Source organism: Buceros rhinoceros, unplaced genomic scaffold (genome assembly GCF_000710305.1).
Source record: "Buceros rhinoceros silvestris isolate BGI_N320 unplaced genomic scaffold, ASM71030v1 scaffold18758, whole genome shotgun sequence".
Classification (NCBI taxonomy): domain Eukaryota; kingdom Metazoa; phylum Chordata; class Aves; order Bucerotiformes; family Bucerotidae; genus Buceros; species Buceros rhinoceros.
In genome coordinates this window covers 31,808-43,233 of record NW_010426532.1, presented here as the reverse complement: position 1 = coordinate 43,233, position 11,426 = coordinate 31,808, and the positions used below count along the sequence as shown (strand labels likewise).

At 46.0% G+C, this 11,426-nt stretch overlaps 1 protein-coding gene across 1 annotated transcript in view; it reads left to right on the top strand.

The window, feature by feature from the left end:
* Window positions 1-2,625: 2,625 nt before the first annotated feature.
* BMP2K (BMP2 inducible kinase) overlaps window positions 2,626-11,426 on the top strand; it is a 29,980-nt gene continuing 21,179 nt past the window's right edge. Inside the window, exons 1-10 of the mRNA XM_010141561.1 lie at window positions 2,626-2,739; window positions 3,664-3,769; window positions 4,538-4,680; window positions 4,960-5,081; window positions 6,081-6,162; window positions 6,789-6,921; window positions 8,230-8,333; window positions 8,912-8,991; window positions 9,873-10,033; window positions 11,315-11,423. Coding sequence (XP_010139863.1) covers window positions 2,683-2,739; window positions 3,664-3,769; window positions 4,538-4,680; window positions 4,960-5,081; window positions 6,081-6,162; window positions 6,789-6,921; window positions 8,230-8,333; window positions 8,912-8,991; window positions 9,873-10,033; window positions 11,315-11,423 — 1,097 coding nt within the window. The 5' untranslated portion in view covers window positions 2,626-2,682. The remainder of the gene's footprint in view (window positions 2,740-3,663; window positions 3,770-4,537; window positions 4,681-4,959; window positions 5,082-6,080; window positions 6,163-6,788; window positions 6,922-8,229; window positions 8,334-8,911; window positions 8,992-9,872; window positions 10,034-11,314; window positions 11,424-11,426) is intronic.

Genomic DNA, 11,426 nt, shown 5'->3' with positions numbered 1-11,426 from the left:
TGAGCAGCAGGATGGGAGAGGAGGCTGTGTGGCATGACAGCAGTGTGTCAGGATCGCTGACGTGCTGTCTGAGCTGGGGTGGCTGAGGGTGGCGAGGCTCCAACCAGTGACAGCGTGAGCCATTAGACTGTGTGCCGCGTGACTACACTGGTCACTCTGCCCTTTCTGTCAGGTTTTAAACAAAGGGACCACAAATGTTGGTGCTCTCATAATTAAGACCCTGCAAACAGTTTTGCGTTGTGTTGTTGGAAACTGAGTGTATTTTCTCTCTTCACTCATACAACACAAAATTGAATTGTTCGATCTTCTGAACTGTGGGTGAACCACCAGCTCCCGTGCTGGTGGCCCTGTGGAAGCATTGTTGATTCAGCCAAGCCCCTCATTAACTTGGGTTGGGTTTCTGTACGGGACAAGGCTGTGCGTGTCCATCCCTCTTCCCCCCACCCAGTGGATAGCGACATTTGGTGAGAGCTTTCATCCCTGAGGATTGCCTGCTTCAGTGCTTTCAGTGAGAAGTTTAACATCGGAGATGACTGAAGAGCTCTAAAATTTAATGGTTCAGGGGTTGGCTGGGTAACGGTTCCCACCACACTGGTGACCATGAATTTTCCTGCAATTGTTAATATATTGAAGTCTTGTTCAGAGTTATGCCACTTGGCTCTCTGATGGAGGGTTTTATTGTGGTGATATTTACCAATGGAAAACCTTTTAAGGTCACTTATCTACTTGGCAGAGCGGGGAGTGGGTCTGTCTGCTTTTACGGCCCTGGTGGTGTTCAAGTATTGATTAATGTTGCCACCTAACGGCAAGAAGAGCAGTTGTCTGGGCATTCAGATTTTTTCTCTGCCTGGTACTGAATTTTTTTAGCCCATCATATCTGCTCTGGTTACATAAAAACAATAGTCAGGGAAACCTGAGATCCAGCATTTTGTTCTTGATCCTCCTGCTACTCATAGAGAATTTTAAGGCTATAAAACTGGTTAAAAAGACAAATTTTTTTTTTTCTTCTAGTCATTAGACTTTTGCTCTTTACCTGAGTACAGCTTTCTGTTTCTGGTCAAGTATTGGTGCTAAATAAGAGGTCTGTCTTTACTGAGAGGATAGTTCAAAAAGTGTTCCGCTGCCGAAGCTCTGCACATCGCTTGGAACATAATTCCCCAGGCTGGTACTGGGGCGTTGTTTCAGCCCCAGCCAGAGTTGGGCATCAGAAATGGAGTCACTCGAGACTGGGTGTCCTCTGAGTGCTTTGGGAAGGCCCTACGTAAACTAGGCCAAGTGGAAAAATGTTCCAGAATTTAGGCTGCTGTGTTAAAATCAGCAGTAATTCTGTTTTGACAGTGTAGCATCTCATGCGACTAAACGAGCAACTAAGTTAAATAATAGTTAACCTTCAGGAAAACTTGCTAGTGAAACTTAGCTCTTAAGTTGTAAATTATTAGGTGCACATTTCTTTGAGCACGCGAGACCGGTATCAAATGAGGTGCGTTATGCTTCATAAAGGCAGCTTGCCCATCGTGTCGGGGGAGGTGGAACGCTGCGTTGCTCTGGCTGCCTGCTCGTCGGCGTAGGTCATCGGGATCAGGGACCCGTTTGTCCTGACGGTATCCCTGAGCTGGGGCGGTGGTCGAGAGTTCCCGTGGTGATCGCTGGCTTGCCGCCCAATGGCAGCCAGTTCAGGAAAGGACGGGGTTATGTGAGCAAAGCTTGACGTGGGTTTGCTCAAACTGTGGGAGAGCTGTGCACATGAACCTGAGGGTGATGCTGGTGTGACCTGCTGGCGTGATCTCTCGGGCTGGAGACGCAAGCCTGGAGGGGGTGGTTACCCTGCTGGTTCGCCTGAGCTGGCGGGAGTACTCTGTGTGCGGGCTGTTTCACTTAGCTTCTGGGGGGAGTTCCTGTCTCCAGCAGCGAAGAGGGAAAGAAAAACCTCTCCCTGGGAAGCTGGGAGGTGGGCTCCAGTGTATGGCTCACCAGTCATGCTGCTGTTGGACTGACACTGCTCCTGGTGGGACCTATAGTGGGACCATGGCTATTTCTGAATGACTCTTCAGAACGGGTTTAAATAAAATCGCTGCTTTAGAGCTGATTTCTTCCACCGCCTGGGATTGCTGGGAAGTTCTCCCTGTCTTCAGGCTATGCTGAAAAATGGCATGGCTTCTTCAGTAGCTCTCAAGACTGTCTCTTTTCTGAGTATTTTATTATTTTTGTTTTAAAACGTAGGTTTAGGGAATTCAGTACTAACCTTTACAAGTATTCGGGTATCTAGAAATGGAAGATTCGGGGAATACCGAATACACCGCGTTCAGGTTTCAGTATGGCTCCGAAAGTACTTCAGGGTTGATACCTGAATGTGTGGAGTCTGCACTACGCTGTGTGAAAATGCTTTTCAAATATTTTTGTTTCATGTTGTAACAAAAGACGATCTTTATGTTTTTGTTGTGAATATTTCGCCTCTGAATTGGACTGAGGCAGCAAATCTCGGTAGCTCTTCAGGTGTTCATTCCTTCTCAGTCAGCGACTGACACAGACTCTCTTACTCCTTTCGTAGCATCTAGTGCTGTTGGTTAGAGGAATAACAAAAACACAAGTAGTGTCATTTGTTTGTCGTTGTTTTTTCCAGGTGGCTTCTCAACTGTGTTTCTGGTCCGTACCCACGGTGGGATACGCTGTGCACTGAAACGAATGTATGTTAACAACGTGCCGGACCTCAACGTATGCAAGAGAGAAATTACAATTATGGTAAGAAGCCCGTTACTTGTAACTGGAGACTCTGTTAGTTTGAACCAGACGTACACCAGACGTCTCGTCAATGACAACCTCTTCCAAGCCACCTTTTCTTTTGACCCTGTGGTCCTGATTTTGCACTGGAACCCTTACTCGGGCACACTTGGGTTTGCGATTACTTGACAGGTTAAATAAGAAAAATGCTGACTTGGCAAGTGAAAATCTGCTCTATTGCCTTCCGGCAGATACTGAGGAGACTGTTTATCTCCATCCGCTTGTAGCTTACACGTGTTGTAATCATAGCAGCACCTATTTGGTTACCTGATATAAGAGGGGCTTTTTTGTTAACCTTAAGTTACCTTATAGGCAGGCGCTCTGTAGTGCAGATGACAACACATCCTCCAGCCGTTGAGTGTGAAATATGCTTTGCTTGATTCTGAGTGTAAAGTGGCTCTCTTCAAAGTTTGGGTTGTTTTTTTTTCCCTTGGGACACCTTCAGTTGTGGTCTGTAATAACTCTGCGGTAGTTCAGCCTACGCAGGTGCGGCTGTTGTCCAGCTCCCTTTTTAATAACTGGGAGAGACCGTTTGTCCATATGGCTCAGGATGGGCACGAGTAGCCTGGTTCTTCCACATCTCCTGCACGTCAGGGCTCCAGCTATTACTACTGCACAGCGTTGTGTAGAGTCAGCAGCTGGGATGCGTTTGCACTCTCCAGCAAGAAGCACTGGTGTGAGCAGCGCTTGTGTTTGATGTATAGCAGTCCCTGTGACACGGCTGGCAGCCATGAGCTCCTGGCAGCGGTGTTGGGGGTACTTTCTCCAGCGTGGTGGATGTGGGGCAGGGGTTCACTTCACTTGATACCAGAAACGGTTCTCTGAAAACTCATACTGTGTTTGCATTTTCCTGTGCCAAAGTAGAACGTGTGTTTTCTTTCTCAGAAAGAGTTATCTGGGCACAAGAACATTGTGAGCTACTTGGACTGCGCCGTGAATTCCATCAGTGACAATGTGTGGGAGGTGCTCATTCTCATGGAGTACTGCCGAGGTGAGAGTCAGTGCCTTGGTTTCCAGAGCAAACGCAGGGACAATGTTTGTCTTCATCAGCTGGGGTGTTTGCTCAGAATTGTTCCCTTAGTACGAAAGGTTAACGTGCACATCTCACAGCTAGAACCAAGTTCTTTCTGCATTTCAGTTTGTGCTGTTACTCGGGTGCTCAGCTCTCGAACGCGGAGAAAACAGAGTCAGCTTCATGCGGTTTGTCATTAAATATGGTTACAAACAGGGAAATTACCTGGATAAGTGTGAAGTGAAATGGTTCTGTTCTGCTGTTCGTGCTAATCAACGTGTAGCCTGAACGTAATTCGATAGGAAATACAGGCAAACTTCTCACTGCTGTTCTTGTGTTAGATAATAATGTTAAAGATGCTTTACTCCTACCTACAGGTGACTGTTATAAATGAGCACAGCACCATTAGTGATGAGAATGCTGGCCAAAAACATAGCAGTCCGGTGGAACCGCTTTATAACATAATTGTCTTTCAAACAGTATGGAAAACCAGGTAGTTTCTAGATTTCTTTGCGAGAATTTGTCTCCAACATGTTTCAGTCACGGGGCTTGGTTTTTTTCTTTTTTAATTTGAAACAGTGATTTTTCTTGCTAGGGTGATACAAGGGTGCATATGTGAAAAACCGCGTTTTATGTAAATACAGCGGGAAGCTTCCTTGTGTTTTATTTGTGGAGTTTTTGCATATGAGTAAGCATTCTGTACGTGATAGCAATTGCTAAAAAAAATAAATTACCTTGTTTCTTTAGCTGGCCAGGTTGTGAATCAGATGAATCAGCGTCTGCAGACGGGCTTTACTGAGGCAGAAGTTATGAGAATATTTTGTGATACCTGTGAAGCTGTTGCCCGGCTGCATCAGTGCAAGACTCCTATAGTTCACCGGGATCTGAAGGTATGAGCTTGGTTCAAAGGAACGTCTAGGTTAAAGTCACCCATCTGCTTGAAAAGGATTGAGGATATGGGAGGTATTTTTAGTTGGGGAAGCACTTGCTGCAGGTGGAGCTGCAAACAGACTCAGCAGTAAGAAGTCACTTACTGCTAATGCCAAATCTGTCGGTGGGTTTTTCTGGAAACTTTCCTCTTCGCGTGCAATGACACGTAGTAACAGTGAACTTGGAAATTCATGCCGTTAGTTCCATCCCATGTTTCGGTGTGTTGCTTTCCTTTGCAGGTGGAGAACATACTGTTGAATGATAGCGGGAACTACGTTCTCTGTGATTTTGGCAGTGCCACCAACAAGTACCTGAATCCTCAGAAAGACGGCGTGAATGTGGTGGAAGAAGAGATTAAGAAGTAAGTTGGCTTTACCGGCCTGTCGGAAGCAGTGGCTGTGCTGCTAGGAAACCCCCGGGGGGGGTCACCGCGTGCCATGCCTGGATCTTGGTAACCCAAGTTCAGCGTTGTGGCTGGATTTGAACTGGTGTTGACATAGATGTGGTGACACAGTGGGACTCTTTGGGAACACGGATTTCTTCCATTGATTCATGAGACTCTTAAGAATAAAACTGTTGGAGGAAATCATGCTGTTCTGAAATTAAATTGTTCAAAAATACAGGCCTGGCTACTGGCCATTTCAGGATACTTTTGATTTGTGCTATTTTAGTACAGCTAATGGTACGAGAGAAAAAGAACTGATGTAAATAAGCATCGGAAGGGATTTATGTCAAGTCTTATTATAGAGTGAGGTCCATGTTCATCCTCCTAAGACTGAGCAGAAAAATAGTTTGAATTTTCTTGTAACTAATGTGTGTTAGTTGGGTTTTGCCCCTTCGGGCGAACTGCTGCAGAGGAATAAATGCAGGCTACTTGCTCTGGGCTTTTGAGGTCATGCAGGTGTTTCTCTTGGCACTGAAAAGTACTGTGACTACCAGCCGAGCAGTAATTTTTAGATGTAGTGGTGTTTTTAAGTCTCCGTTCTGTGCGTTTCAATACACAACAGGGAATGCCCTGGTAGGACTCTCACATTGTGTCTTTCAAATGACTCGTTGTTGTAGTATTTAAGCACAGAGACTCTTGCAGAAGTTCATGTGCTGTACTTAATGTAAAATAACATTAAAAGCAAATTTTAGCTGACTTAATACCTATCTTGTGTACAATAGTTTTATGTTGCTATTGCAAGTATTCTCTGTGCTGCTGCAAATGCAGTGAATGACTTGTTTTGTGAGAGACAGTTGGAGGTGCGTGTCTGAAGCGTGGGTGTGAGGGGTGTGTCCACAGCAGAGGCAGGAGAACACGTGTTCTGTTCTGAGGCACGCTTCTCATCCACGTCCTCTTTGAATTCCGCACTGCCAGGTACACTACACTGTCATACAGAGCTCCCGAGATGGTCAATCTCTACGGCAGAAAACCAATTACTACCAAGGCAGATATCTGGGTAAGCAGAAAATCGGTTACTGTGGAGTATGACATAATCAAGAGGGGCGGGAGGGAAGTTCAGAGCACCACTGGCTAACTGAGGAAGTAGTTCTCCAAAAGTGAACCAGATCACAGAGCCGTGGAAGGTGGAATGTAGGAGTTACGCCTCTAAGTAAAGTGGATGCCACATGTGATGGTGGTTTTTGGGCATGAGGGGCACACGATTTGGAATTTGTGTCCTTTCTGCTGGCTCAGGTTGCTGCTTGCTAGTCCCCAGTGGTTTCTCCCGGAAACCTGCTGGCGGCATGATAAGGAAAGGTGTTCTTACGAGGTGATATGTGGTGAAGTCAGTGAGACTGAATGCAGCAGCAACGCTGGCAGTCTCTCTGGGTGAGGCGACAATGTGAACGCAGCTCTGGGGCTCTGCGCTAGTCCTGGAAGCTGGCTGTCTAACCCAGCGGTCAGTGGGATGAAAGTCTTGTGGGAGCTGCTTCGTGGATCAGCTTGTCACATCAAGAGTGTTGTACAAAGCAGCTTCTGCCCCGCAGCGTGAGCATCCGCTGTAGCTAGGGTGCCGTTAGGGCTTGTTGGTGCCACTGTATTGTGTTGAAAGCTGGCTCTGATCCCTGTGTTTGTGTTTTACAGGCCCTTGGCTGCTTGCTGTATAAACTCTGTTTCTTTTCACTTCCCTTTGGAGAAAGTCAAGTTGCTATTTGCGATGGAAGCTTTACCGTCCCGGACAATTCCCGATACTCTCACAGCACCCACTGTTTGATAAGTGAGTATTCGGGCAGCAGGGCCATTCCTTTAACGGCCCTTCCTCGTAACGCAAATAAAACAGAGAAGATGCCACTGCTGTAGGGAAGGCGCTCATGTGGGTGGTGCAGCTGGCTGGTTCCTGAGTGAACAGGGGGTGTTGCTTCTGGCTACCGGCTGCCTTGCAGCTTCTGTGCGTGCACAAGCTGGTATTTTCTGTCCAAGTGGACAGCTGTGCTTAGATGGATTTGAAGTGCGTGTTTAGTGTAGACACATCAATGTGCTGGGGTGAATGGCGGTGGAGAGAATGTTCTAGTAGTTTTATGGATTACAAGAGAACAGAAATCTGATGAAGTTTGTGCAACTCAAAGTGTCGGGCGTGAACTCTGGCAAAAGTATGAGAGCACAAAGAGCATGAAGGAAAGCTTGGGACAACAACAAGCTCCGAGGGGAGCAATTAACGTGTTATCCTGGTACAGAGACGCGGGAGCTAGTATTTAGAGTAGTAAAGAGGATTTTCAGTTGTCCTTGTTTTCAACTTTGAACAAGTTCACTTGAAAGAGTGCGACTGACAGAAGAGGAGAAATTCAGAAAGTTTGAGCAGGAGCTCTTACAATCTATTTCTAAGCTATGAATGTGGTGACCACGTAGTTTCTGCTTTTGTATGAAGAGAAATACCAAATCCAAACCTCTTTTTGAGCACACGTTCTTAACTGAGAGATAGCAGTTACTGTGGTAAGTGCTTACCTTCTGCAAATACTTCAGAACTGTCAAACTGAGATGACTTTTCAAGGGGTGAAATACTGCTCTCTATGTCACAGTGCTGCTTTTAGACAGGTGCAGGTGTTAATCCTGTCCCCTCATAAGTGTGAACGCTGATCTATTAATATTCAGCGAACTGCTCTGTCCAGATGCATGTTACTGGCATGGAAAAGATGTGGGTGGGCAGGAATGTAATGTAAACTTCCCTTTCTATCTGGAATGGAAGCCAAAAACAGCTGCTGCTGGTCATAAAAGGTATTTCAGGGACTTCTGGCTTCATCTCGCCTCTCTTACACGGCGGGGCGTGTGAAGCAACAAGCTGGATGTTCTCCACCTCATCAATCTGAAATTTCAGAAGCAAGTGGCAGGAGTCACTTCATGAGAAGTGTTTGGTTTGACTTGTCAAAAGGGATTTAGAAAAGCCCCCAGACCCAACATAACCACAGAAGTGGCTCCTTGTGGGTGAGCTCAGTTGGCAGAGCTGTGGGGTTTCTTCTTGCTGATCGCATGGTGTCACAGCAGGCTCGGGATTGCCAACAGTCATCGTTTGTCTTACCTTTTTTTGCAGGATATATGCTTGAACCAGATCAAGAGCAGAGACCTGACATCTTTCAAGTATCTTACTTTGCCTTTAAACTTGCCAAAAAGGATTGTCCAGTGTCTAATATAAATGTAAGTAGTCTTTCGTTTTCCCCCTATCTTGGTGTGTTTTGTAGGAAGCATTGAGAAAAGTCCATCAGATCAGCTGAGGATTATTTCATTTCTTCCTTGTCTCTGAGTTTACGACATAGGTTTGAATGAGGTGGGGATAATGTAAGGGGCTGCATGGCTTTGTGGAACTTGTGTTGCAGTGGGAGAGCTGAGTGGAATAAAAACCTGCTGTTGTTTCATCCAAAGGTTAGGCACTGGTTTAGCTCTTAAACTTGAGGCTGAAATAAGTCTCTCTTCTGGGCAGTTACAAGATAAGGTTTGGAGAAAATGTTCTGCGTTACTATTGATAGTTGGAGGAATGTAAATGAAGTGGTGACAAAACAGAGCAGTGACGGTTTTGTTGTACCTCTGCAATGGACCAGAGGACATGGAGATGCTGTGAAATTAAAACGCTGTTAACCTGCAGCTGTGTGAGTGGGTTCTGCGTGGAGCCTTGTAACATGAAAAGCTTGAACTGAAGATGTCCTCTTCAATATGTAATGATTTTTTTCTTTCAGGATTTCGGTTTTTTTAATTTATTCAAATTTATTTTTCCCAAGAATTCTCCTGTCCCTTCAGCTCTCCCTGAACCCATGACAGCTAGTGAGGCAGCTGCTAGAAAAAGCCAAATAAAAGCAAGGTGAGCAGTGAGTGTGGCTTTCCTTTTTTTTCTCATTAAGCTACGTGTTAGTGTGAAACCTGTGTTCGTATGCTTGGTAATAAATGAAAGTTATCTCCCTAGCAGAGGTCATTAGAGTAGGTGAACTGCAGTTGCGAGAGCTTGACATCTCTCCTTGGAGTCCACTCCATTGCTTTTTCCACTGCTTTGGGAATCCAGGGGAGAAACTGCGAGCCTGTTTTGGAGTGGCATAGGTGCATGCTAGCAGTCTGTTCCTCATCTGCTTTATTTTCTCCTAGTGTGAGGAGTGAATTGGGAAATAAAAGATGTTAGTGGCGGATGAGGATAATATGCTACAGGTAAATTGGTCTTAGGAGTTTTTATTTCAAGGTGTAAATCAAATCTGAGTGATGGATGTTTTGTTCTTTCAAAAATGAGGATTTTTATACGAAAATACCGTCTTTTTTTGTACTTCTTAATAAAAAACCAAACCCTCAGGAATTCCCTTTTTACCTCTGCTGTGGTAGGTGGTGTGTGCTTAATGCTAATGCTGGAAGAACCCTTGACCCTGTTATTCCTTGTCAATGGGAGTTGTTTGGGTTGTGTGACTTGGGTACTTATGAACTCAGCTATAATCATCAGCTGTGTTTCAACGCTGACGTCCTGAGCCAGCTGTGAAGGAGAGGCAAACGCAGGGGCTCCTCTGAGCCGTGTTTGAGCTGTGTAGGCCTACCTCTGCCCTGTGAAGGTACTGCTGTGGGCTGGACCTGGCTGGTTCTGCTGCCTCTGCTGGCAGTTGGTAACGTGCGTAACTGAACTATGAAGAGAGGTGCTGTGACAAATCTGAAGGAGGAACAGTCCTTTTTATCAAGTCTCTCCTGTGGGCAAACTTGCCGTTTCAGAATAACAGATACTGTCGGACCAACAGAAACCTCAATTGCGCCGCGGCAAAGACCAAAGGCCAACTGCAGCACTGCCACTTCGAGCGTGCTGACCATCCAGAGCTCAGCCACTCCGGTCAAAGTACAAGTTCCTGGCGAATTTGGTAATCGGGGGCAAAAAGGTAACTTGAAGTCTGACGATGGACCAAAATAGAAGAAGAATGAATTTTGTGGGGTTTTTTGCTGTAGTGGGAATAACACTTAAATCTCAAATCCATCTGCTTTCATAATATGCCAAACCCCAACTCTGTATGTGCAAGTAATAAGTTAGAGCACAGAAACTACGTACACATTGTAGAGAAGTGAAGGTATTTTTGTCATTGTGCTTAACACTGATTTCAACTGAACTTCCTCACTGCAGCCTGTGAGAGAAGTTCCTGCTCAGTTCTGACTTTCAGATAATTAAAGTACTGACTGCTTTTGTGGCAGGAAAAATATTTACCCTGTGCCTCAATAAGTCATGAGACATCAACAATATGCTGGTATGATTTGTAAGCTGTAAAAACTTCCCTTCTCTGCTGACTGACTGACGCTTTTCACGCTGCGCTGTGGGTGGTAGGGGCGCAGCAGAGGAGTAACGGAGGGAGCCCCAGTTGAGTGAAATGGATTTCAGTAAATCCTGTGTGAGTTCCTCATTCAGGATGTTCCGGCTCTGATAAATACTTCCTTAAATAGTTCTCACTGATATCTCACATGCTCCCCCAGCTGCACCATGTGATGTTATGTGTCTAGCACCGCAGAGGAAGAGTAGCTTCAGGGACGGTACTGGGAAAGCCGCCGGTCACAAGGCCCCTGAGGATGTCTGAGTCCCAGGTGTAAACAACTTTTCACTAGACAGGATCCAAATAGCATCCAACTCAGAAAGCTTTCCTGTTGTGGCAAGGAACAGATTATGTTGGGGCACTTCAGAATGTAAACACAGCCTGCGAGGGAGATGGGCTTACCGGAGTAACCGCTTAACTGGGAGGCTGCAAGAACGATGGAATGGCGAAATCAGTCAGGTGTGCTCTTGAAGGGTGTTTGGGAAGTGAGCCAGTAGCTCCCTTGAAAAAAAAATTCAGAATAGAACTCCTAAGTGTTGTAGGCACAAAAATGGCCTGCTTCGACGGTTAGGGTTTGAGATACTGCCGAGATGACTCAGGTGTTGGTAAAGCACAAGTCTTGAACCTCTGTCATGAGACCAAGGGAAGCTTCCCGCTGTTTCTAAGTAGAAATGGTGCGTTGACAGGGCTGGAAGGCATTTCAGAGGAGTCAGCTTGGTATCTAGCAGCTGTCCTAGTTGTCAGACGGGGAAGGGAAGACAATAAACTTTTCCTTAGAAGTGTTGAGGAGGTAACTGCCAGGGAGGTCTCTAGCTGCACTGTAGGGATGAGTATGTCAGCAGTGTTGTCTGAATGTCACAGGAACCACGCGACTAGGGAATGGGCAAGACATCGTACAGTCCCACGGGACCCACCAGCACCCTCCCCAGCAGAACAGAGTTCTCCAGCAGCTGCAGCAGGGCGACTGGAGGCT